At 51.0% G+C, this 20,530-nt stretch overlaps 10 protein-coding genes across 10 annotated transcripts; 7 read left to right on the forward strand and 3 right to left on the reverse strand.

The window, feature by feature from the left end:
- Window positions 1–176: 176 nt before the first annotated feature.
- JCM6883_007576 (endonuclease/exonuclease/phosphatase family protein) lies at window positions 177–1,829 on the forward strand (the record flags this gene model as incomplete). The annotated part of the gene is made up of 3 exons (XM_076628407.1): window positions 177–687; window positions 812–1,325; window positions 1,388–1,829. The coding sequence occupies 3 exons, from the start codon at window positions 177–179 to the stop codon at window positions 1,827–1,829; spliced, it is 1,467 nt and encodes a 488-aa protein (XP_076491808.1).
- Window positions 1,830–2,152: 323 nt separating this feature from the next.
- JCM6883_007577 (uncharacterized protein) lies at window positions 2,153–4,184 on the forward strand (the record flags this gene model as incomplete). The annotated part of the gene is made up of 11 exons (XM_076628408.1): window positions 2,153–2,229; window positions 2,321–2,403; window positions 2,490–2,590; window positions 2,659–2,865; window positions 2,924–3,073; window positions 3,154–3,252; window positions 3,323–3,417; window positions 3,489–3,621; window positions 3,711–3,951; window positions 4,022–4,069; window positions 4,150–4,184. 11 exons carry the CDS (start codon window positions 2,153–2,155, stop codon window positions 4,182–4,184), a joined length of 1,269 nt encoding a protein of 422 aa, XP_076491809.1.
- A 314-nt stretch (window positions 4,185–4,498) lies between these two features.
- Window positions 4,499–7,045, reverse strand: MBP1 (transcription factor MBP1; the record flags this gene model as incomplete). The annotated part of the gene is made up of 3 exons (XM_076628409.1): window positions 4,499–6,639; window positions 6,717–6,888; window positions 6,986–7,045. 3 exons carry the CDS (start codon window positions 7,043–7,045, stop codon window positions 4,499–4,501), a joined length of 2,373 nt encoding a protein of 790 aa, XP_076491810.1.
- Window positions 7,046–7,362: 317 nt separating this feature from the next.
- Window positions 7,363–8,090, forward strand: JCM6883_007579 (NADH dehydrogenase [ubiquinone] 1 beta subcomplex subunit 7; the record flags this gene model as incomplete). Its single annotated transcript, XM_076628410.1, has 7 exons — window positions 7,363–7,439; window positions 7,511–7,531; window positions 7,598–7,650; window positions 7,720–7,735; window positions 7,819–7,833; window positions 7,900–7,914; window positions 8,033–8,090. The coding sequence occupies 7 exons, from the start codon at window positions 7,363–7,365 to the stop codon at window positions 8,088–8,090; spliced, it is 255 nt and encodes an 84-aa protein (XP_076491811.1).
- A 1,197-nt stretch (window positions 8,091–9,287) lies between these two features.
- Window positions 9,288–9,737, forward strand: JCM6883_007580 (uncharacterized protein; the record flags this gene model as incomplete). The annotated part of the gene is made up of 2 exons (XM_076628411.1): window positions 9,288–9,398; window positions 9,474–9,737. The coding sequence occupies 2 exons, from the start codon at window positions 9,288–9,290 to the stop codon at window positions 9,735–9,737; spliced, it is 375 nt and encodes a 124-aa protein (XP_076491812.1).
- A 293-nt stretch (window positions 9,738–10,030) lies between these two features.
- On the forward strand, window positions 10,031–10,590 carry JCM6883_007581 (uncharacterized protein; the record flags this gene model as incomplete). The annotated part of the gene is made up of 4 exons (XM_076628412.1): window positions 10,031–10,106; window positions 10,180–10,188; window positions 10,252–10,383; window positions 10,448–10,590. The coding sequence occupies 4 exons, from the start codon at window positions 10,031–10,033 to the stop codon at window positions 10,588–10,590; spliced, it is 360 nt and encodes a 119-aa protein (XP_076491813.1).
- Window positions 10,591–10,921: 331 nt separating this feature from the next.
- On the forward strand, window positions 10,922–11,361 carry JCM6883_007582 (uncharacterized protein; the record flags this gene model as incomplete). Its single annotated transcript, XM_076628413.1, has 3 exons — window positions 10,922–10,961; window positions 11,029–11,141; window positions 11,206–11,361. The coding sequence occupies 3 exons, from the start codon at window positions 10,922–10,924 to the stop codon at window positions 11,359–11,361; spliced, it is 309 nt and encodes a 102-aa protein (XP_076491814.1).
- A 265-nt stretch (window positions 11,362–11,626) lies between these two features.
- On the reverse strand, window positions 11,627–16,025 carry JCM6883_007583 (uncharacterized protein; the record flags this gene model as incomplete). The annotated part of the gene is made up of 13 exons (XM_076628414.1): window positions 11,627–11,657; window positions 11,731–11,870; window positions 11,930–12,401; window positions 12,462–12,613; window positions 12,689–12,826; window positions 12,887–13,515; window positions 13,580–14,335; window positions 14,408–14,615; window positions 14,684–14,911; window positions 14,967–15,140; window positions 15,203–15,303; window positions 15,368–15,676; window positions 15,749–16,025. The coding sequence occupies 13 exons, from the start codon at window positions 16,023–16,025 to the stop codon at window positions 11,627–11,629; spliced, it is 3,615 nt and encodes a 1,204-aa protein (XP_076491815.1).
- A 118-nt stretch (window positions 16,026–16,143) lies between these two features.
- Window positions 16,144–18,302, forward strand: CCT7 (chaperonin-containing T-complex subunit CCT7; the record flags this gene model as incomplete). The annotated part of the gene is made up of 8 exons (XM_076628415.1): window positions 16,144–16,170; window positions 16,240–16,285; window positions 16,349–16,689; window positions 16,759–16,811; window positions 16,877–17,216; window positions 17,285–17,740; window positions 17,796–18,170; window positions 18,237–18,302. The coding sequence occupies 8 exons, from the start codon at window positions 16,144–16,146 to the stop codon at window positions 18,300–18,302; spliced, it is 1,704 nt and encodes a 567-aa protein (XP_076491816.1).
- A 635-nt stretch (window positions 18,303–18,937) lies between these two features.
- Window positions 18,938–20,524, reverse strand: JCM6883_007585 (uncharacterized protein; the record flags this gene model as incomplete). The annotated part of the gene is made up of 2 exons (XM_076628416.1): window positions 18,938–20,413; window positions 20,483–20,524. 2 exons carry the CDS (start codon window positions 20,522–20,524, stop codon window positions 18,938–18,940), a joined length of 1,518 nt encoding a protein of 505 aa, XP_076491817.1.
- Between the last annotated feature and the right edge of the window lie 6 nt (window positions 20,525–20,530).

A 20,530-nucleotide genomic window follows, 5' to 3' on the forward strand; every position in this document is an offset into this window, starting at 1 on the left:
TCAAACAAAGTTGATCCGGAAGCTTTGATCGTTCGACATCTCAGGGCGGTCTCTTTGCTTGACAGTCACATACTGTCGCAACCGACAAGAGCTGCATCAAACGACTTCGCTCAGAGCTTGCGAAGAACACCGCCTCAGTCGATTCTTTCTCTTCTCCCTCTTTCCTCAATCCTCGAATGGTCGACAACCTCGAAGCGACCTCTCCCGAACCTCCCTCGCCCACTCCAGATATTCCTCGCCGCTCTCCGTCTCCTTCGAGCTCTTCACCTCGTCCCGTTCCCCTCATCGGCTTCATCTCCCTCCTCGTTCTCCTCTGTTCAATAGTCCTCCTCTCAACCATGACTACTTCCGACCTATCCCACCCTCGTACAGCTTACTATCTCTCTACTCTCTCGGCTCGTCCTCCTCCTAGAAAGCTAAGGTTTGGGAGTTTCAATATCCGGTATTCTCCTCGAGGTCCCTTCCAACCTCTCGTCTCCCTCCTCGGGAAGACACTCTCGAGGAAGGGGGAGGAAGAGCGAGGAGGGAGATGGGGAGAAAGAAAATGGGAGGAACGAAGAGAGAAATTGGTCGATCAGGTGTTGTTCCATGAGTTGGACGTTGTGGGTTTCCAGGAGGTATTGGAGCATCAGAAGAAGGACCTGGAGGCGTTGATGGGGGAGGAGGAATGGGAAAGTGTTGGAGTTGGTGAGCTTTGAAATTCTCTCTTCCCTTTTTCTTTCGCAATGTCGAGCCGTCGAGCTTTTGTCTTTCGATTCCAACGAACCCCCGATTTCGTCGTACCAGGCTGATCAATCTCGTTCGACGACAGGTCGTAACGATGGTAAACAATCGGGCGAATCCGTCCCGATCTTTTTCCGCAAATCCCGATTCTCCCTCTCTCTCGTTTCTCATTACTGGCTCTCCCCAACGCCTTCGAAACCCGGATCGAGAGGATGGGACGCTGGTCAACCTAGGATGATCACGATTGCGATATTGAAGGATCTCGATGCCCCAGTTCAAGAGGAAATTATCGTTGCGAATACTCATTGGGATGATCGAGGCTTGGAAGCGAGAACACAAAGTGCGAAGTTGATTAGAGAGTTACTCGAGAAGGAGGTGGGGAACGTCACGAGAGAAGAGAATGGAAGAGAACCGTTGGTAATATTGATGGGGGATCTGAATTCGCCTGCTGAGGAAGAAGGATATCAGGTTTTAACGGGCGGAAAATATATCGCTGGCGATGGGAAGAGAGAAGCGCAGGAGAAGGAGAAGGCGTTTTGGGATTCGAGGCATGAAGTCGCGACGAGGAAAACTAGGTTGGGAGGTCCGGGAGCTCTCAGTCGGTAGATCTCGTTTTCCCTCTCTCTCAGCCCTCGTACGGTCTCACTGAAGTTTCTGATGACAGATCTTACGGCCCTCTCAACACCTTTACGGGTTTCGTTCCCTCGGATGAACCGAAAATCATCGATTTCGTTCTCCTCTACGATAACAAAGCGTTCTCTTCGCCACACGCAGTCTCCTCTTCGGGCTCGGAAGCTCCAGCAGTCGATACATCCTACCTCGACGCCGACGACCCGGATGAAGTACTCGCTTCGATTCCCGATCCCTCTCCTCCTCCACCTCTTCCTCAAAACCCTTCGTCCGAGAATGAGAACTCTTCAATCGAATCGCTCCTCTCCTCAGGAACGGGAACGGGAACGAAACAGACGAGTTGGAAAGTATCTCGATATGGAGTCATTCCTAACTTTTATGAGGACGTAGGAGGGAAAGGAGGCGGCGAAGATGACGGGTTGATCGTTTCGGACCATCGGTTGGTCGTCGTTGCGTTGGAGGAAATCGTCGCTTAATGCCCTCATCTCGAAGGTGATTGTTTGTTCAGTATCTTTCTGTAGTCAGTTTGTCGTGCTTGTTGTGTTGTGAAGGAATTGTTCCGAACGAGTTTGCGAAAACGGTGAAAGCGATTCAAGGCTCATCTCGCAAACTGCTTCGAATCGTTGTCGGTTATCGACTCCCTCGATTCATACACGCTATCAAGCCTAGAGATCTTGAAAGTAGCTCGATCGAGAGGGTTTCGAAGCGAGGTTGCGAGTTTGCCGACTGCCGAGCGAAATTTCATCGAAATCTTACGCGCGCTTACCTCCTCTCTTTCTTCACTTTACGAACTCTCAAGATGTATCGCCTAGCTCGAACCGCACTCTCCTACGCACCTAGTCGATCGAATTCTGGCGTTCTCCCCGCTGCTCGTCGGTTAGTTCTCTCCCTCCCCTTTCCTCTGCCCCCACTTTCACGTTTCACCTCCATCGTCGAGATCTATCACTGACGAGTACCATGGGAATAGATCATTCACGAATGCGATTCAAGGAGAAGCACCCGTATCGCTCTACACCCTGACGGATGAAGAAATGATGTTGAGGGACGCAGGTTAGTAGTCGGCTTTCCGTCTCTCGAGGTACATCTCCACACCTCCCAGCTGACACTCGAGACGATGATGGCGGTGGGGATGGTAGTACGCAAGTTTGCGGAAGAAGTAGTTGAACCAAAGAGTCGAGAAATGGATGAGAATGAAAAGATGGATCCGTCGATTATCAAAGGTCTCTTTGACCAAGGTGTGAGTACCCCTCTACTACTCTCCCATCTCCTCGTAATGTCACTGACTCAACCCCCTCTCGATTGCAGTTGATGGCGATTGAAACTGATCCGGAACACGGAGGATCCGGAGCTTCGTTCACTTCGGCAATTCTCGTCATTGAAGAACTCGCAAAGATCGACCCTGCCGTCAGTGTCTGTTGCGACGTACACAATACACTAGTCAATACCGTCTTGAGGAAATACGCTTCCCAAACTGTCAAGGATAAATATTTACCTCAACTTTCAGAGAACAAGGTCAGTCTCCTCTCTCCTGTCGAAAAAGACAATGTATTGACGTGCAGAGAGTACGTAGCTCGGTTCTTTCGCACTATCGGAACCCGCTTCAGGATCAGACGCGTTCGCGTTGAAAACGACTGCGAAGAAGAGTGAAGACGGTTCTTATTACACGATTTCAGGGTCGAAAATGTGGATCACGAATTCGGCTGAAGCTGAAATCTTCCTCGTGAGTCCATGGCGCTCTGTTGCTCTCCCCCAAAGACGTCTTCTCGAGCGAAACGAACTGACGAGCGGTTTGTGTTGTAGGTCTTTGCGACGCTCGATCCGAGTAAGGGATACAAAGGAATCTCGTGTTTCCTCGTCGAGAAGGAGATGGGGGTCGAAATTGCAAAGAAGGAACAAAAGGTGAGGAGACAACTCTGGGAATGACTCGCGTAAGAAACGAGCACTCATTCCCGGTTGTTTTTGATCACAGCTTGGTATTCGCGCATCTTCGACCTGTACTCTCAACTTCGACGATGTCAAAGTACCCGCTGAGAACTTGATCGGTGAGGAAGGACAAGGGTACAAGTGAGTCTAGTTTCTTTCTTCAGAGTCCGTGCTTTCCTCGTTTTCGCAGAGCTAACTCCGTCAATCCGTAGATACGCTATCGAGATTTTGAACGAAGGACGAGTTGGGATCTCTGCTCAAATGGTCGGAATTGCTCAAGGTGCCTTCAACAAATCAGTTCCCTACACTTTCGATCGTAAACAGTTTGGTCAACCTGTTGGAACCGTTAGTCCTCTCCCTCCCTCTTCTCCTCTCCCTCCCTGGTCTACCTCTTCATGATGATGCTGAAGCCCCATTCTCGACATTGCTGTTAGTTCCAAGGGATGCAAATGCAATTCGCCGAAATCGCTACCGAAATCGAAGCGGCCCGATTGTTATGTTACAACGCTGCGCGAATGAAGGAACAAGGAGTCAATTTCACGAAACAAGCCGCAATGGCGAAATGGTACTCTTCTCTCGTTGCCCAAAAGGCGGCGGGAAGTGCGATCGAATGGGCGGGAGGATTGGGATACACGAGAGAGACGGGGATCGAAAGGTTCTGGAGGGACTCGAAGAGTGAGTTTGTGCGGTTCGTAAGACGTGAGGAAGACAAACTGACGTTTTCTTCGGCCTCGCGTTCTTGCAGTCGGAGCCCTTTACGAAGGAACTTCAAACATTCAACTCATCACTATTGGTAAGTCTCGCTCAGCTTCTTCTTTCTAGCTGTGAGTAGGAGGCTCACAATGATCGCGTCTTTCCTTACTTGCTGAGCAGGTAAATTCCTTACCAAGGAGTACGGAGGACAGTAGAAAAAGTTCAACTCTCTTCTTGAATAGCGTACTTTTCTCTCTCCATCTCTTCCCTCGTTTGTTTCCAACTCGATCTTGCAAAGCAGTGTTCACTAATCTTGACCAGATCGAGCGAGAGATGCAGAAAGACGAGAAGTAACATCGATTCTCACACACTCACGAAACTTTGGAAAAACGACAAATATGACACACAAAAGACCGGAAGAGACAGGACAGTGAAAGCGAGATTAGATAGAGAGAGACTGAAACCCGTAGCAATAGGGAGAGTGTACATCAGAAAAGTCGAAACACAAGTGAGGATTTTCATTTTCCGATCAAGCGTAGGTATCCTGCCTTTGGTCGAGTTGTTCCACGAGAGCGTCGATAACTCCATCGACGTGATCCAACGGTACTCCACATCCTAACGAAACCAACTGAAGATATTGACCCAATTTTTTACCCGTTCCCGCTCCACTCTGCCTCGCGACGAATTGCTTGAACAACTCCTTTCGCTCTTGTTTGAACCCATCGATCCTCATTCGAAGAGCTTCGGCTCGGTCGCTCGAATCGTTCGGAGTGTGATCGATCAATTCTCGGTAGGCGTCCAAATCGGCTTGAGGGCCCTGAGTACTCGTCGAAGGACCTCCTTCTTGATCGTATTGTTGTTCTCGTTGATCTTCGTCCCGAACCCATTTCTCCCATCCCAACCTGAATCGTTTCCCCATTTTCGTCTCCAATTCTTGCGATAATTTCTCTTCCTTTTGTTCCAATTCTTCCGGGGTTCCACTCGCGAGAGAAGTCGTTTCGATTTGTTGAATCGTACGTTGTTGTTCGTTGATTTCGGATTGAAGGGAAGAGAGGAGTGCGTCGGCTTGAGCTAATTCTCGATCCTTGTCGGCGAGTTCGGCATCGTAGGTCGAGGCGAGAGTTTCGAACAGGTTCGACATCGCAGGGACGAGTTGTTGAGAGATTCGTTGTCCCGTCGCCGAAGTGTGTAGTCGTGGAACGATTCCGTTTCGTTGATGAGCTCGATCCGTCGCAGCCGTTGTCGAAGAAGATGATCCTCCTGCGACTGTTGCTCCTGCGAGCTGTTGAATGTTCGAGAACGGTAGGGCTCCTCCTCCTCCTCCTAAAGCTCCTCCACCACCACCGTTCGACATCTGACTTCCTCCGTTAACCATTTCGTGACTAATCGCTTGACCTTCGGCGATTCCTCCCGTCGTCGGAATCTCTTGTTCCCTGAACCTCTCATCCTCCAAGATGTAATCCTCTGCCGTCTTTCCATCTCGATTCGCGATTTTCGGGTCCGCTCCATTATCCAACAAAATTTTAACCAATTTCTTACTCCTCGCCCTCGCCGCGAGGGTCAACGCCGTTTCTCCTTCCTCGTCCTGGAAATTGAGGATATCGGCAACTTCTTCCGGGAACGAAACGAGTCGAGCCAGAACCGTTTCGATGTAATACCTCGAAGCTTGAGTTTTTCCTTTCTGCAACGCGATATCGATAATATAATGGAAGACGGTTCGATCGTTTCGGTCGATATTGATCGTCGAACGATGAAGGAGTTCGAACAATTCGGGGAATTTTCGCAAGTCGTAATTGTTCGTAAACATGACGGATCTCATCAAGGCGGTTTGACCCATCGAGTTCGCTCGGAAGATGTCGGCTCCGGCACTCAAGAGGAGTTTGACGATTCGAATTCGCCCCATCGCGCACGCCCAATGAAGAGCAGTGTGTCCGTCGTCGTCGATAACTACGTTCGGATCGAAATCGCCAGGAGGTTGAAGGAGGAAGGAAGGAACGGTCGTCGCTTCGGAAACGAAGTAGTCGAGGATCATTCGAGCGTAACGGAGAGGACCGAGTCCGAACTGTTGTTGAGCGGGAAGAGGAGTCGGATCGTTGAGGTGTTGTTGTTGGTAAGCTTGAGCGTAATAATCTTGTGGTTGTTGCTGAAGATCCATCGAAGCAGAGTGTCCAGTCTTTCGTTTCTTCGATGTCGGTCCTCCTCCTCCATATTCGTCGTTGTCTCCATACGGCGAAGGAGTTTCACTCTGTTCACTCGCACTCGCTCCTCCTCCTCCTCCCCCTCCCAACGGGGTTTCACTCCTCGCCGGTTGATATCCACCTCTCGACGAGCCTGCGACACTCTTGTTGTCTCCCGGGTAATCCTCGTCGCTATCTGGATGTTCGAATGCCTTTCTCGCCGCTTTCGCCGCTTTCCTCTTCGCTGCGGCTCCTCCAGCTCCTCGTCCAGCTTTCGCCGTCGGGGGTTGCATCCCTCCTGCTCCTGGTACTCCGTCGAATTGTGCAGCGATGTCGGCTTTCTTGCGAGGTCGAGAAGGAGCCGCAGTGATGTGTTTCGGAGCGAGGGGAGGAGAATCGGGTCCGGCAACGTATTCGAAGATGGGTTGGAGGAGACGATCGACTCCGTATTGTCTAGCTAGAGCTACTCCTCGTTCCATCGGTACCCAAGTACCTATCAATAGGTGAGAGAAAATGTCAGCTCACCAGGTGGGAGAATTGGAAAGCGAAAGAGAGAGTAAGAGAGCGTACCTTGGTATTTACCGTAACCACCTTGAACTTTCTCATGAGTACCTTTCTGTACTTCCCTCTCTAGTACCCTCGTTCGTTGAGGTTTGTCGAACCCAGCGACTTTGAGGATTTGAGTCGCGTTCAACCAGGCATCAGATTTACGTCTCATGACTGCTACTCCTTGACATGGCATCTACATCCGTCCAACCGTGCACCTCATGTCAGTCTAGCTCGCGGGAGTGGACACACAGAGGGAAGAAAAACGAGAGTGGGAAAGGGGAGAAACTCGCCTCGTAAACGGGAACACCAGAGTAACATGCTTTGTAGATCGCTGGTGCTGGAGTCGCCATCTTGTGTTACTGGATTGTCCAACAATAAACCGATCGCGCGTTTGTCGGAGAATCGACGCGAGGGGAAGAGAAAAGGTAAAGAAAGGGAGAACGTTCGATTGGAAGAAGCGGTAGCGCGTAAGTCGAAGGTCTGCTGTAGTGTCTCGATAGATTGTGCGAATCAAGTACGCGTCGGAGTCGAAGGAGCGAACGAGGAGAGGTCGAGTTGCGATGCAAGTCGTGAAATTGTTTGATTTCTACTCTGCTGATTACAAGAGCTTCAATTGCAAGAACTCTCATCGCTTTCGTATCTCTACAACTCTCCACGAACACGAACCATGTCACCATCTACCGAACCTTTCACTCCTCAACCCGCTGATCAAGCAACCGCGAAAGGCGCTCGAGTTCCCATCGGGTGAGTTTCCTCTCATCTCACAACTCTCCTCATATTACCGAGAACTGACCTCGCTACTTTGCGTACTACAGATGGAGAGACCAATGTGGAAAGTGAGTTCGACCGGCGAAACAGGCGAGGAGAAGGGGGAGATGCTGAGACTTGGTCGGTTTCGATAGATTATTGGTTCCCCTCAACGTATGCCGACACGAGAACCTATACGCCAACTGGAGTGAGTTCATTCTGGTCGTGAGCTTGCATCCGTGCGCTGACTGATCCGCTTGAACTTGTGACTTTGCAGAATGCGATGATGAGCGGTAAACCTCTCTCTTGCAACCTCTCTCTGTGTCTGTTCTGCTCTCGTGAGGCTGACTGGACTTGATACCTTGATGTCACACAGACATGCGTACGAGAAGTGAGTCCTCATTTTGTTTCGATTCCCAGAGGATTCTCGTGCTAACTGAACTTGCTCTCTTCGTAGGTGCCAATACGACGAGTTCGTCTCTCTTCCTCCTCTCAGACGTCAACTAATGGCATCATACTGACCCCGCTTCTTTCGTTCTTCCGTCGTCCTCCTCTCACTTCCCTTCGAATCGCTTCGCATCAACTTCCAGTTACATTTCCCGAATGAAGGCGTTGGAGAAGAAGCAAAGACTGGAAAGGAGCGAGTAGACAACCGATTCTCTTTCTTCTCGAGTGTTAAAACATTGTTCTTTACTTTTCGTCTCAACGAATCGGGGGTTCTCGAGAAGAAAAACGCGAAACAGACCCTCTTCCTCCATTCAGCAGAATCGATTCATGCACTGGCCTCTTCATGAGGTTTCGTGGAACTATCGAATGCGCTCGCCATTGAAGATGGCGACTTCAATGGCGAGGGAGCAGTGCGCTGGAAGGACCGGAGATACGAAGAAGAGGTCTGAACACGCTCCGGGACCCTCGCTTCGTGCATCGTGCTTCGCTTTTATCTCTTCCCTTCTTTCCTCCTCGGGTTCTCTGTCACAACCAGTTCGTCTGCCATGGCGGAGTTTCAGGTTGTACCTCGAGTACCGAAGGGTAGGTAACGACTAAAGCCCTTTCACTTCTCTCGTCCAACGCACTGACTGACACCTCCTCGTCGTCTTGGCAATCATAGTTGACAATGAACAGATTCTTCAAGCTGCCCATGCGATAAAATCGCTCGAGCGTCAGGCGGATCGCAACCTTCCGTTTCTTCGTAGGGACTCCTCTCGCCGATCTAGCAAAAGCGTCAGCTAACTCGCCCATAGTGGACAAGCCTGATACATGGATAGTGAGGGAGTACAAGCAAATCCTCGCAAAACCTGCTGGTGCAGGTGCAGCTTATGTTGAGGCGCGAAAGAGGGCTGAGGAAGAGGTACGAGCGACCTCCTAGGTCCTCCTCCACGCGAACTCACCCTTTCTATTGATTGCGTAGCTCCTTCATCAACTCTCTGATAAGCTCAACGAAGAACTCTCGCACAAATTCGGTGACGTTCCGCCTGAGGAGCAGGAATTTCACAGGGAGCGAATCTTCTTTGGTTTCTGTAAGTTGCTGTAGTCTCACTCGAGATCGCCTGGGAGAGCAAGCTACTGATAATTACGAAGATTTGTCAACAGTGGGAATCGGTGAGTCTACTGGGCCACATGTACCGAGATCCGGAAAATTTCACTAAGCTTTTCATAATTTCTCCCTTCGCGATCGAAGCCTGCGAGAAATTCCTCAATCATTCCAATCGAGAATCTCCCAACGTATGGGTCAGTCAGATGCTGTGGGATTCCCGCAACCTGATCCGCGCTCTTCGAGGCGAGTCTCTTTCCCTCATACCTGTTTCTCTGAAAACGCTTACCGAGACCAACTTGGCGGGGACAGCGATGAAACCTCACCAATGGATTGCATCCTCGATTTCCGTCAAGTGCAAGATTATGGCGCTGTCGACGACCGGGAAAAGTCTCTTCGACGATGCGGACAGCATCACTGAGCTCGTACGTTCTCCTCAATCTCACATTTTGACGCGCTTGGACCTGACACATCTGTGTCGTCGCGACTGTCGCTCGTAGATCGCGCATGGTAGAGGCCCGTCGTTAGGATCGCCTCAGTCTTTCTACGACAAACAAGTCGAGTGTCTTTCGGACAAAGCTGGACTTCGAGCTGCCAACATTCGGGTTCTGAAAGAATTCGGTACGATTCTCGGTTACGATGTCGACCACCCCGATATTGATCAACGCAGGTATCATCCTGACACCGTTTCTCACCGACGAATGCTCCCTTACGCCGGATCAAGCCCGAGCGGTAATCCTCCCTTCGTACTCAATCGTGGCTAGTTCTCTCCTTTGCCGTATGTACGCGGAGTAGTTTCTGCTCTTCGTTCACTTGCTATTTCTGATGAATTCTCACTTCGGGAACGTTCGAGCTCGTCTTTCTTTCCCACGAAAGGGTTCGTTGGTCTTTGCTCATGACACAGCCTCGGCATGAACCTCCTTCCCTGGCTCTGATGTCAGTGTCGCCGGCCCAGCGGATTGAGCACTGACCTTCCGCGAGGAATCCGCGGTGCACTCCAGCGAGGTCCGATCGCCTGCAGAGGTTCTCGCTTGGTTCCGCATTCACTCGTTGAAGCATGTCGACTCGTCGTATACGTCCTGCCCCAGCTTACGATCCGGTTCGTCGAACGTCGGACATTTCACGATTGAACTGTGAGTCGATTCGTTTTGAGATCTCTTCTTACATCGGCCACTCCCGCCTCGCTGACACTCCCCTTTCAACTAGCTACCTATGGTAAGCCTCACCTCCGTCACACCCTGAGGTGGATCCTTCGTCTCTGACCTCGTGTCGTTACAGACGGACAAATCGCAGAATTAGCCGTAGAGCGAACGCTTCGCGATCATGATGCTTCAAGCCGCGACAGCATCACCCTTCAGGATGAGCTCAAGGAGATCGAAGAGAGTGCCGAATATCAGTTGACGACGCTCCGTGAGTCGCATTCTTTCTTGTAGCGTTTTCGTTGAAGCTGATCGTGTTTTACTGCGAACCCAAGTGCGAGGGTTCTACAACGTCGAAATTGAGCATATCGTACAACGCTACAGTGAACTGGTCAAGCAACCCCAAGGAGAAGCATGCGTGGAAGCACTGAGGAAAGCCGAAAGGAGGGTGAGAGTCTCGATGCATCTCGAAGTTTAGCACCTGGAGGGCCAGTCGTTGACGAGGTCCTGGCCGGGTCGCAATAGGCTCTACGACAGTACTCTGCTGGGCTCATTGACAGACTCAGGGAGTGCGAGACTCGAGAACAACAAGACCGTCTCTTTATGTGCTCTTGTGAGTGTTCCATTTCGCGGTATTCGAAGCGATGCAAAGCTCATCAGATTCGCCGACGACATAGTGGGACTAGGTAAGACCATCCGAGAAGGGACAGCAGACGCTATGACACTGATGAGACCTGATCACAGCTTGTCAACAATTTCTCACGCACTTTGACTCCAAGATCGACTCTTCTCGGTACTCCATCAAAGAGATGTTGTGGAAGGCACGATTCTTCATCCATGAACTTCAGAGTGAGCTTTCGTTGTCCGATCTTTGTCGTTTCCACGAGCTGACAAAGCTCAACCACGCTTTCCTTAGACCAAGGACCTGAGAACTTTGTCAAGTCTGCGATGCCCGTAAAGTACAAATTGATGGCACTGTCGACGTCGGCTCGTAGCTTGTTCAAAGATATGCGGATGATTCTGGAATTGGTTCGTTTAGTCGTTTCTTTTCCTTCGATTGATCGAGCGCCAGTACTGAGCTGACCCTTGGCAGGTCCATCATTGCGGAATGCGTCGTCCTTCTACACCTCGTGAATTCTACGAGCGTCAGAGGGAACTCCTCCCGGATCGCCCCGAGCTTCGACGCGCAAACATTCGAGTTTGCAATTCTTCGGCAATGCTCTCGATTTTCCTTACGACAAGAACCTGATCAACATGAACATGGGCGACTTGCGAGAGGAACAACCGCCCTCGAGCAAGCGCCGACAGGTCATCTATGCAGGAACCGCGTCTCCTGCGTCGAGCGGAAGTCGTTAGCTTTCTTCCTCTTCTATTCTCCCCTCCTCTTGGTGCCGCTATCTCCCCTACACTATTTTCTCACTCTCTCTCTGTCTAAACTTGCGTCTGTGTGTCCCGACTCGCGTTAGAGCACGAAATCTTCACTTGCGAGATTTTGTTGCACAAACAACCAACCCCTAATCTTCTTCTTCGGAATCGATGAACTCGCTGTCGAAAGACGAACAAGATTGTGTCAGTACCGATCGTATCGGAGGATGACGAAGGAGAGAAGAACACTCACGCAGATTTGACGAGATTCGATGATTTTCCCTTGCGTTTTCTCCCGGGAGCTCGGATAGGAGCATCCTCGTCATCCTCGTCGTAATGTTCATCGACATCCATCGGTCGAGCCTCTCCCTTGCTCTTTCTCGGCTTCTTCTCCTGCTGACAGCGAAAGATGTCAATGCTGAGAGTAAGTTTCGAAAACGCTCGAGACGTACCTTCTTCGCTTTCTTCTTCCTCTTGGGTTTCTCAGCATCCTCATCAGTCGAACTCGCTTCAGGTTCATCCCCATCCTTGAACTTCGTAGCTTTCCTCTTCTTGCCTCCAGTTCCAGGTTTCCTCTTTTCCTTCTCGTCGTCTGAATCTCCGACCCATTGTTTCGACATCGATTCCCATTGAATTGCGTTCTCTTCCCTCATCTTCTTCCTCTGTTCGGCGAGCGCTTCCGCTTGTCGTTGTCGTTCAGCTTCGAGTCGAGCTTGTTCCGCGAGTTGTCGGGCCCTCGCTTCCTCTCGAGCTTGACGAGCTTGGTTGATCTTTCCAGCTTCGGTCTCTTCGTACGCGAGTTGTTGATCGAGAATCGATTGGAATCGACCTTCGAGGGAACGACCGTACGCCGAACGATGACGAGGGTAATCGGCTTGGTAAGGTTTCTGAGGAGTTTTGTCGGCGAGCAATTGATTGAACAGCCTGACGAGCAATCCGCGTTAATATCCCGAGCTCGAAAAGTGAGAAGAGCAGAGGACCCACGCTTGAGAAGATTCAAGGTATTCGAACGCTTTGCGAAGTTGAGCCGAAGTTCTCGTTTCGTTTGTTCGTCCGTACAAGAGTTCGATCGCCTTCTGCTTGAGTACTGCCATGTTGAAGATAGCCGAAAGATCCGTCGGGTGAAGATCCGTCGCCTGCGAAACTCCGAATTTATCAGCACGCGAGAACTAAATGGTCCTCGAGACGAGCTGAGACGAAACGGAACTCACATGTTGACCGATGTTAATCGCCTTCTCGAGATCGACAAAGCTCGATTCCTTGAGCGCTTTAAAGTACCATGCACGAGCGATGTACCAGAGTACCGTCGAACTCTTCTCATCGAGGTAACGTTTCGACGCCGTGGTGTACTGAAGGAGCGAGGAAATCAGTCACAAGTATCATCGAACAGGATGTAAGTGAAGACTCACGTTCTCTGCAGCTCGTTCGTATTCATCTCGAGCGAAATGACAGTGTCCGATGTTGACGTAAACCGAAGCGTCGTTGATCGATTCTTTCACTTTGGTCAAGATGAGTAGGGCGTCTCGAGCATTCCTCTGTCGAGCTTGAACGTCTTGCATCGCGGAAGCAGTCGAAGAGTTGGCGCCGTTGGCAGCGACTGAAGAAGGGTCGGTAGCGTTTCCGAGGTTTCCCTCTGCGAGTGCGATCGCGAGACCTTGAGCGGCGACGGCACACATCGGGTCGAGTTGGAGAGCCTTGTCGAAGAACTCAGCCGATCGGGTGTATTTAGATTGTCGCTGTCGTTGAGCATCTTTCGAATCGATCTTGTTCTCCCTCCCTTCGAGGTACGAGATGAGTCCACTCGCGCAAAGGGCGTACAGATCGTGTCGAGAGACTTCTTTGAGGGTTGATACCGCGAAGTCTCGAGCCGCTCGGTGTTGGAACGTTTCGAAGAGGAAGTAGGTGTAGAGAGCTCGAAGTTCGGGCGAGAAGGATTGAGACGTGAGGGCTTCTTTGATGAGGATGTGGGCTCGTTCCCATGCCGCCTTGTCCCTGCCTTTAGCTTGGACGAGTTCGAGGAGCGCGAGTCGGGCTTTCGCTGAAAGATTCGACGGGCGGAGATGAGCTGAGGTTAGGTGAAGAGAACGGGAGAAAGTGCTCACCATCGACGAATTCCGGATGACCTCGAAGCACGTTCTCCCAACCTTCTTTCGCCCTGTCGACGTCTCCTTCCTTCTCGTAACAACACGCCAAGTTGTAAGTGACAGCCGTCAGAACGGCATCCGTTTCTCCCCCATCCAATTCTCCTCCCTTTTCGGCAAACTCTTGTCCAATCGTCCCTAACGCCAACTCGAAGTGACCAGTCGCGGATTGGTAACTCTTCTTGTTGTACAAGAGTACTGCGATGTTGTTCCTAACCCTAGGATCGACTTTCTTCTCCGCTTTCTCCAATTCGACATCGTACGATTCATCTTGGTCCAACAACGATTGATCCTCGACTTTCTCAAGTTCTTGTTCGACTTGAATCCTCCTGGCTTCTTGCCACGCTTTCAAACTACGATCGACTCGATTCTCGTCGGACCACAATCTCGCCATTTCGATATACATGTCTCGATCGTTCGCCAATTGTCGAATTCGTTCACTCTTTGCAATCTCCTTTTGACTTCCCATCGATCCTGATCCTCCTCCTCCTGTATCGACGGCAGCTGAATCGACTCCAGATTTGCCTTGAGCGAAAATCCTCAATACCGAATCGTAAGCTTCTTTAGCGGCTTTCCTCGAAGCTTGCGAATCGGATAGAGAGTGGAACGTGAAGGCGAGATGGGTGTGAATCGAGGCGAGAGATACGAGAGCTTCGACCGTTTGAGGATGTTTGCGAATCAAGGTTTCGAACGCGTTGATCGCGGGAGGGAATTGTTCTATGTACCAAATTGAACCTCTCCATCAATCCTCGCATCGTTACGAAGAGAGAAAGAGGGAATCCATCGTACCGGTTCGAATGTAACACATTCCCACTCCGAGATGAGCAATCACCATATCCGGATTCGCCTCGACCGCTCTTTGATACTCTGTCATCGCGGCGCTCGTGTTGACTCCATCTGGATCGGCATCGAGTGCACGGCCCAAATTGAAGTGAGACTCGGCCTTCAACAATCGAGTTTCCGAGAATTGTAGTGAACGTTCGTAGAGTTTGAGCGCCTGTTCATTTCGAAACGTCAGCTCAATCAATTCGCCTTTGAAAGGGAAGGCGAAAGGTTGGAACTGACTTGTTTGACTCCTTGACCATTCGCGTTCTGGATCAATAGATGATTCCCCAAAGGTCCCATACAAGCCGCGATCGTGTTATCCTTCTTGAACGCTTGTTGCAACGAACTCAATCCCAATTCGTACGCTTTCGTACGAGCTTTCGAACCTCCGACGAGTAGAGGGTCTCTCGAGCGGTTGAGGTGGAGGAGACCGAGGAGAGTTTGAGCCGAAGTCGAATTTGAGGGGTTCTAAATCGGACGTTCGTTAGTTTGAGTAATTGGAGAAAGAAAGAGGAGGACGCACGACTGCGATTGATCGTTCCCAGGCTTTCCTGGCCTTTTCACGGTCGCCGAGGAACCAGAAACACAATCCGACTCCAATTCGAGGATCAGGTAAGAACGTCGGTTCGAGTTGAAGAATCTGTTGGTAGATCTTCATCGCGGGTCGGAACGAGAGTCGGGAGAAGAGGATACGAGCCTGATCACACCGGAGGATCAGTATCGATGCGAGGGAGAACAGGGGGAAGGAGGAAGACTTACGCGACCGGTGAGAGCCATGAGATGATTTGGTTCGTCGGAGAGGATTTGTTCGAAAAGTCGATTCGCTTCGTCGAGTTTACCGCTCGCCATCGCCAAAGCCGCTGTAGACTCGTCAATCAATACAGGTCCGAATGATCGTTCCTCAAGAGTTCGACACGAGCTTACCTCTCAAATCCCTCGCGACTTTATTATCCCTTTCCAACTGTTCGACTCTCGCCAAATCTTTGTCAACCCTGTACCAATACTCTTCTTTCAACATGGGAGATCCTCTACGATCGTGTTCGGGTGTTCCGGGCCAAACGGTTTGAGCATGGAGCGATTCGGGATGATGAGGATCTTTCGGGAGGGCGAGGGGATCGGTACGAGGGGCGGAGAGACGGATCTTGGGAGCTCGTCGGGAGAGTGCGAGATGGTAGTTTGCTTTAAGGAGGAGGAGAGGGATTTGAGCAGTTGAGCGACCGCTTTGAGAAACAACTGCGCGAAAGAGCCGAGTTCCGAGTCAGCCTGTCGTCCACCGCATGCGCGGAGGGGGGATCAAGTACTCACCTCTGATACCTTGATCAGCGTAATGCAATGCAGTAGCCCATCGCTGTCGAGACCAACACTCCTGAACGAATCTCGTCCACAACGAGACGGTCGAATTCTTCTCGGCTGACTCCAACATGCCTGCGAGATCGTTCAATTGTTCGATCGATTCTTGCTCGGTTGCGGCGTTGAACATCTCGTCGAGGTCGACGGGGACGACTTCCCCAGTTGAGAGCGTCACTTCGAACGAAGGGCGGTTATTGTCGGCGACTGCACCGTCACCCATTGGTGCATCCATCTTGGACTAGGATGTCGAAGTCGAGAAGTCGCTGATTGAGTGGGGAATAGGAGAGAGAAAGGGAGAAGTTGATGAGGATGAATCTCTTTCCCTCCAACTCTATCAATACTCTCTCAAAATGGCTGGACGTATGCCTATGATGGGCGTGAGTACTCTTACAGCTATTCTGGACGTGGCGTACGCGAGCTGACTCCCCTCGTCGTGGATTTGATAGAATCCTACTGTGGTTGTTCTCCGAGAAGGAACTGACACTTCACAAGGTATGTTGCGCTGATTGTGCTTGCTGTATGATGGAGCTGACTGTCTATCGATGCTGTGTGTAGGTACTCCTCAACTATTGAGCAACATTGCGGCATGCATGTCAATCGCCCAAACTGTCGCCTCTACTCTCGGTCCCCGAGGAATGGACAAACTCATCGTCGACAACACTGGAAAGGCTACGATCTCGAACGACGGAGCGACGATCCTCAAGTTGTTGGACGTCGTTCATCCCGCCGCGAAATCTTTGGTCGATATCGCAAGGGCTCAAGACGCAGAAGTTGGAGACGGTACTACTTCGGTTACGTTGTTGGCGGCAGAGTTCTTGAGGGAAGCGAAACAGTTCATCGAGGATGGAGTTAGCCCTCATATCATTATCAAAAGTTATCGTAAAGCCGCTCAACTCGTCAGTTCCTTCATCACGCATCTCTTCCTCCTGGACGAGTACTGATTCGTATGAAGGCGTTCATGACAGGCTATTCAACGTGTGAAAGAACTTGCAGTAACGGTCAAACGCGAAAACGAAGAGTGAGAGCAGTTTCTTATTCCTTCTTCCTTTTCCTACGACTGACCTCCCTCTCTCACGCGTGCAGGGACTTCCGTTCGCTACTCCTCAAGTGTGCCTCGACTTCAATGTCCTCGAAACTCATCCATTCGTCGAAACCCTTCTTCTCGGAAATGGTCGTCGACGCCGTTCTCACTCTCGACTCCAACTCTCTCGATGCCTCCCTGATCGGAATCAAGAAGGTACCCGGAGGAGGAATGGAAGAATCTCTACTCGTGAAAGGAGTCGCGTTCAAGAAGACGTTCTCGTACGCTGGATTCGAACAACAACCGAAGAAATTGGTTAACCCGAAAGTACTCTGTTTGAATGTCGAGTTGGAGTTGAAGGCCGAGAGGGATAATGCTGAGGTCAGGATTGAACAAGTATCCGTAAGTCATTCTCTTTCTTTCCGTTATCCACAGGCTTGTCTGACGAAACTCTCCTCGCGTTTCATCAGGATTACCAAGCGATCGTCGATGCCGAATGGTCCATCATCTACCGCAAACTCGAACTCATCGCTAACTCTGGCGCGAATGTCGTTCTCTCCCGTCTCCCGATCGGAGATCTCGCAACCCAATACTTCGCCGACCGACAAATCTTCTGTGCCGGTCGAGTCGCCTCGGACGATCTTCGTCGAGTCGTTAGTGCCGTCGGAGGATCCGTCCAATCGACTTGTTCCGATATCCGAGACGAACATCTCGGAACTTGCGACTTGTTCGAAGAGAAACAGATCGGTGCGGAAAGGTACAACCTGTTCGAGGGTTGTCCGAAGGCGAAAACTTGCACAATGGTACTGAGGGGTGGAGCGGATCAGTTCATTTCGGAAGTCGAGAGGAGTTTGAACGATGCGGTTCAGGTCGTGAGGAGAGCGGTCAAGAATGGAACTGTCGTTGCGGGAGGAGGAGCGATGGAGGTCAGTTCTCCACTTTTCTGCGCTCGAAGGATCTCCACTGATGCTGTGAACGTAGATGGAGTTGTCTTCTTACCTTCGAACCCACGCTCGTACGCTTCCCGGTAAATCTCAACTCATCATTTCGGCATTCTCGAAAGCTCTCGAAGTCATCCCTCGTACTATCTGCAACAACGCTGGACTCGACGCAACCGACGTTTTGAACAAACTTCGAATGCTTCACGCACGAGGAGAAACCTGGGCTGGAGTCTCCGTCGACGACGATAGTGGGAACCAAGGCGATAAAGGAAACTGGGGAGAGGGAGTTAGGAACAACTTGGAGGCGTTCGTGTGGGAGCCTGCGCTGGTCAAGGTTAACGCGTTGGAAGGTGCGACGGAAGCGGCTTGTATGGTTTTGAGCGTTGATGAGACTGTCACGAACCCTTCTTCTCAAGTGAGTCTTCTGCTCTTCCTTTCCGGCTTTCCTTGAGCTGACTTGGATCTCTCTCGTTCCGTGTAGCAACAACAAGGACCTCCGGGACGTGGTGGAATGGGAGCCGGACGTGGACGAGGTCGCGGAAGATAGATATAGTTTTCCCCTCTTTTCTTTTTCGGCTTTTCTCCTCTTTCTCCCGTATATCCCACTTCTCTCTGCAGCAAAACACCCTAGCATTGCCCTCTTCTCTCGGTACTCTCCTGAAAATAACGAACATCTTTCGTCAATCGCAATTCGCATCGAGGCCCGTAGCATTTGCCTGCCTCGACCAGAACTTCCCCAGCCTTTGAGCTGGTCTCTTATAATTTCCCGTAGATCGTCCGACACAAGTTGCTTGCCGAGCGTTATTGAAAACAGTATCGAGTCTCGTATCCTCGAGCTACAGAAGAAAAAGGAGAACCTCGCAGCGAGTACGCTCGGAGACGACGACGACGACGACGCAATGGGCCGCCACTCTCTCAGAAAGCTCGCTCTCTCGTTGGGGTTTGTAACGGGTCGTCTCGGTCGTTCGCGTCCTTTCCCCGATGGACTCGGAATTTTTATTCGGTTCTCAGGTGCTCTTTTCTCCTTCTTCTTTCGCTCTCTCTTGCACAGGCTTGGTTCCTACGTCACAAAGTATTACCTTTACATCTCGTCCAGCAGCCACCAGGGCTGGCCTAAATAGTGAAACACATAGTACAAAGCTCCACCAAATCCATTTCGAACCAAGTTTCTTTCCCGAGAACTCAGTACCAGTCGTACTCATCTTGACGAGGCCAACCCATGTGCTTCCTGAACCTCCGGCAGTCTTCGTATTCGCGATCACAACCGCACCACCTGTCGTGCAAATCGTCGTAGTCCTCCGAATCGTACTCATCTTCGTAGGAGTCATGATCGATGTCTTCTTCATCGTCTTCGTCTTCGTCGTCGTCGTCGTCGTCGTCGTCTTCATCCTCTGCGCGGCGTAGTGCTGCCTGGTACGCCTCCGACTCGAGTGCTCGAAGTCCTTCAATCGTACTCCCATCAATCTCGATTCCCGCGTTTTCTGCGAGTTCCTTGAGCTCCTTGACCTTTTCTTCCGAGCATTCAGGGGTCCAATCGGGGATTTCCCAATCGTCGAGATCTGCATCCTCCTCGTCCTCCTCCGCAGGGGCTTCGGAATCGAAATTGTCGAGAATGAGTCGTCTGAAATTCGTGAGCTTCGATCCGGGAGAGATGATATCGATCAACGCTTGGGCTTGCAGGTGAGCATGTGGACCGACATGCAGGGATTCGAGAGGAAGACGAGAGAGCGACTCGAAGAATTCGGGAGACGTGAGAAGTGCGGTTCCTCCGAGAGCGAGGTGAGTTAGGTTGGGGAAGCGAGAAAGATAGTCCGGTGAGAGTATAGAGCTGGTGTGAGTCTCGTCGAAGGAGAAGAGCGACAGGTTGGTGAGGAGGAGGGGTTGACCGATGTTTTGGAGGAGTCGACCGAGGTGGACGCAATGAGTGAAAGCGACGAGTTGAAGGCGTGAGAGGGGAAATTCCCGAAGGACTGAGTGTATGTTGATCTCCGTCGACTCCGTCGTCAGGTATCGAAGGCCGAACGACTGATCTGAACGTTTCTCGAGCTCGATGTGCACATTTGGTTCAACTTGTTCTTCGTACAATTCGCCGGTGACAATTCGTTCCTCCGTAGATCGGAGCTCCTCCCAGTCGAAAAGGTCTTTTAGTATATTTAAGTAATAATATTTGACGAAGTAGAAAGATTTGACGGAGAACTTTTCGAACTTTGTATCGTTTGCGAAATCCGACTTTTTCGGGTAATATCGGTCGACGACCCTGCTGTCGATCGAGAGGAAGAGCGTTTTGAGGTTTGGGAGACTCCTGATGAATTCTCGTAGAGCGACAGGACGAGGGACCTTGATCGACTTGCTCGCCCGGTCGTTTTGGTCGGGATGGAAATTGAGGGTGAGATTTTCGACGAAGCCGCACAGCGCCTTGTTCGATTGGAGAGTTCGTTGGAGAGTATCAAACTGATACAGGTTGACGGTCACGCTTCGATACAGTTGAGATCGGTGGAAGGGAAGGAGGGCCGAGGCCAGAGGAGGGAGAACGAAAGAAGAAGGGAGATGGGTGAAGAGGTCGAGCAAGAGTTCCGGAGGTAGGGTCAAGAGGGTGGCTTGAGATGGTTTGGGGGTAGCTGGAGGGTCATGGAGAGTGACGGCGTTGAGGTGTTTCGTCTGTTAGATCAAGGGAAGAGGCGGAGTCTATGAGCTCTCTGCTTGCGATCCGGGTTGGTAGGGACTCACAGTAGACTCGAGAGGGTCATCAGTTTCTACCTTGTCGGCCATCTGGGC

Source organism: Sporobolomyces salmoneus (assembly GCF_050403485.1).
Source record: "Sporobolomyces salmoneus JCM6883 DNA, S_salmoneus_JCM6883_v1_ctg1, whole genome shotgun sequence".
Classification (NCBI taxonomy): domain Eukaryota; kingdom Fungi; phylum Basidiomycota; class Microbotryomycetes; order Sporidiobolales; family Sporidiobolaceae; genus Sporobolomyces; species Sporobolomyces salmoneus.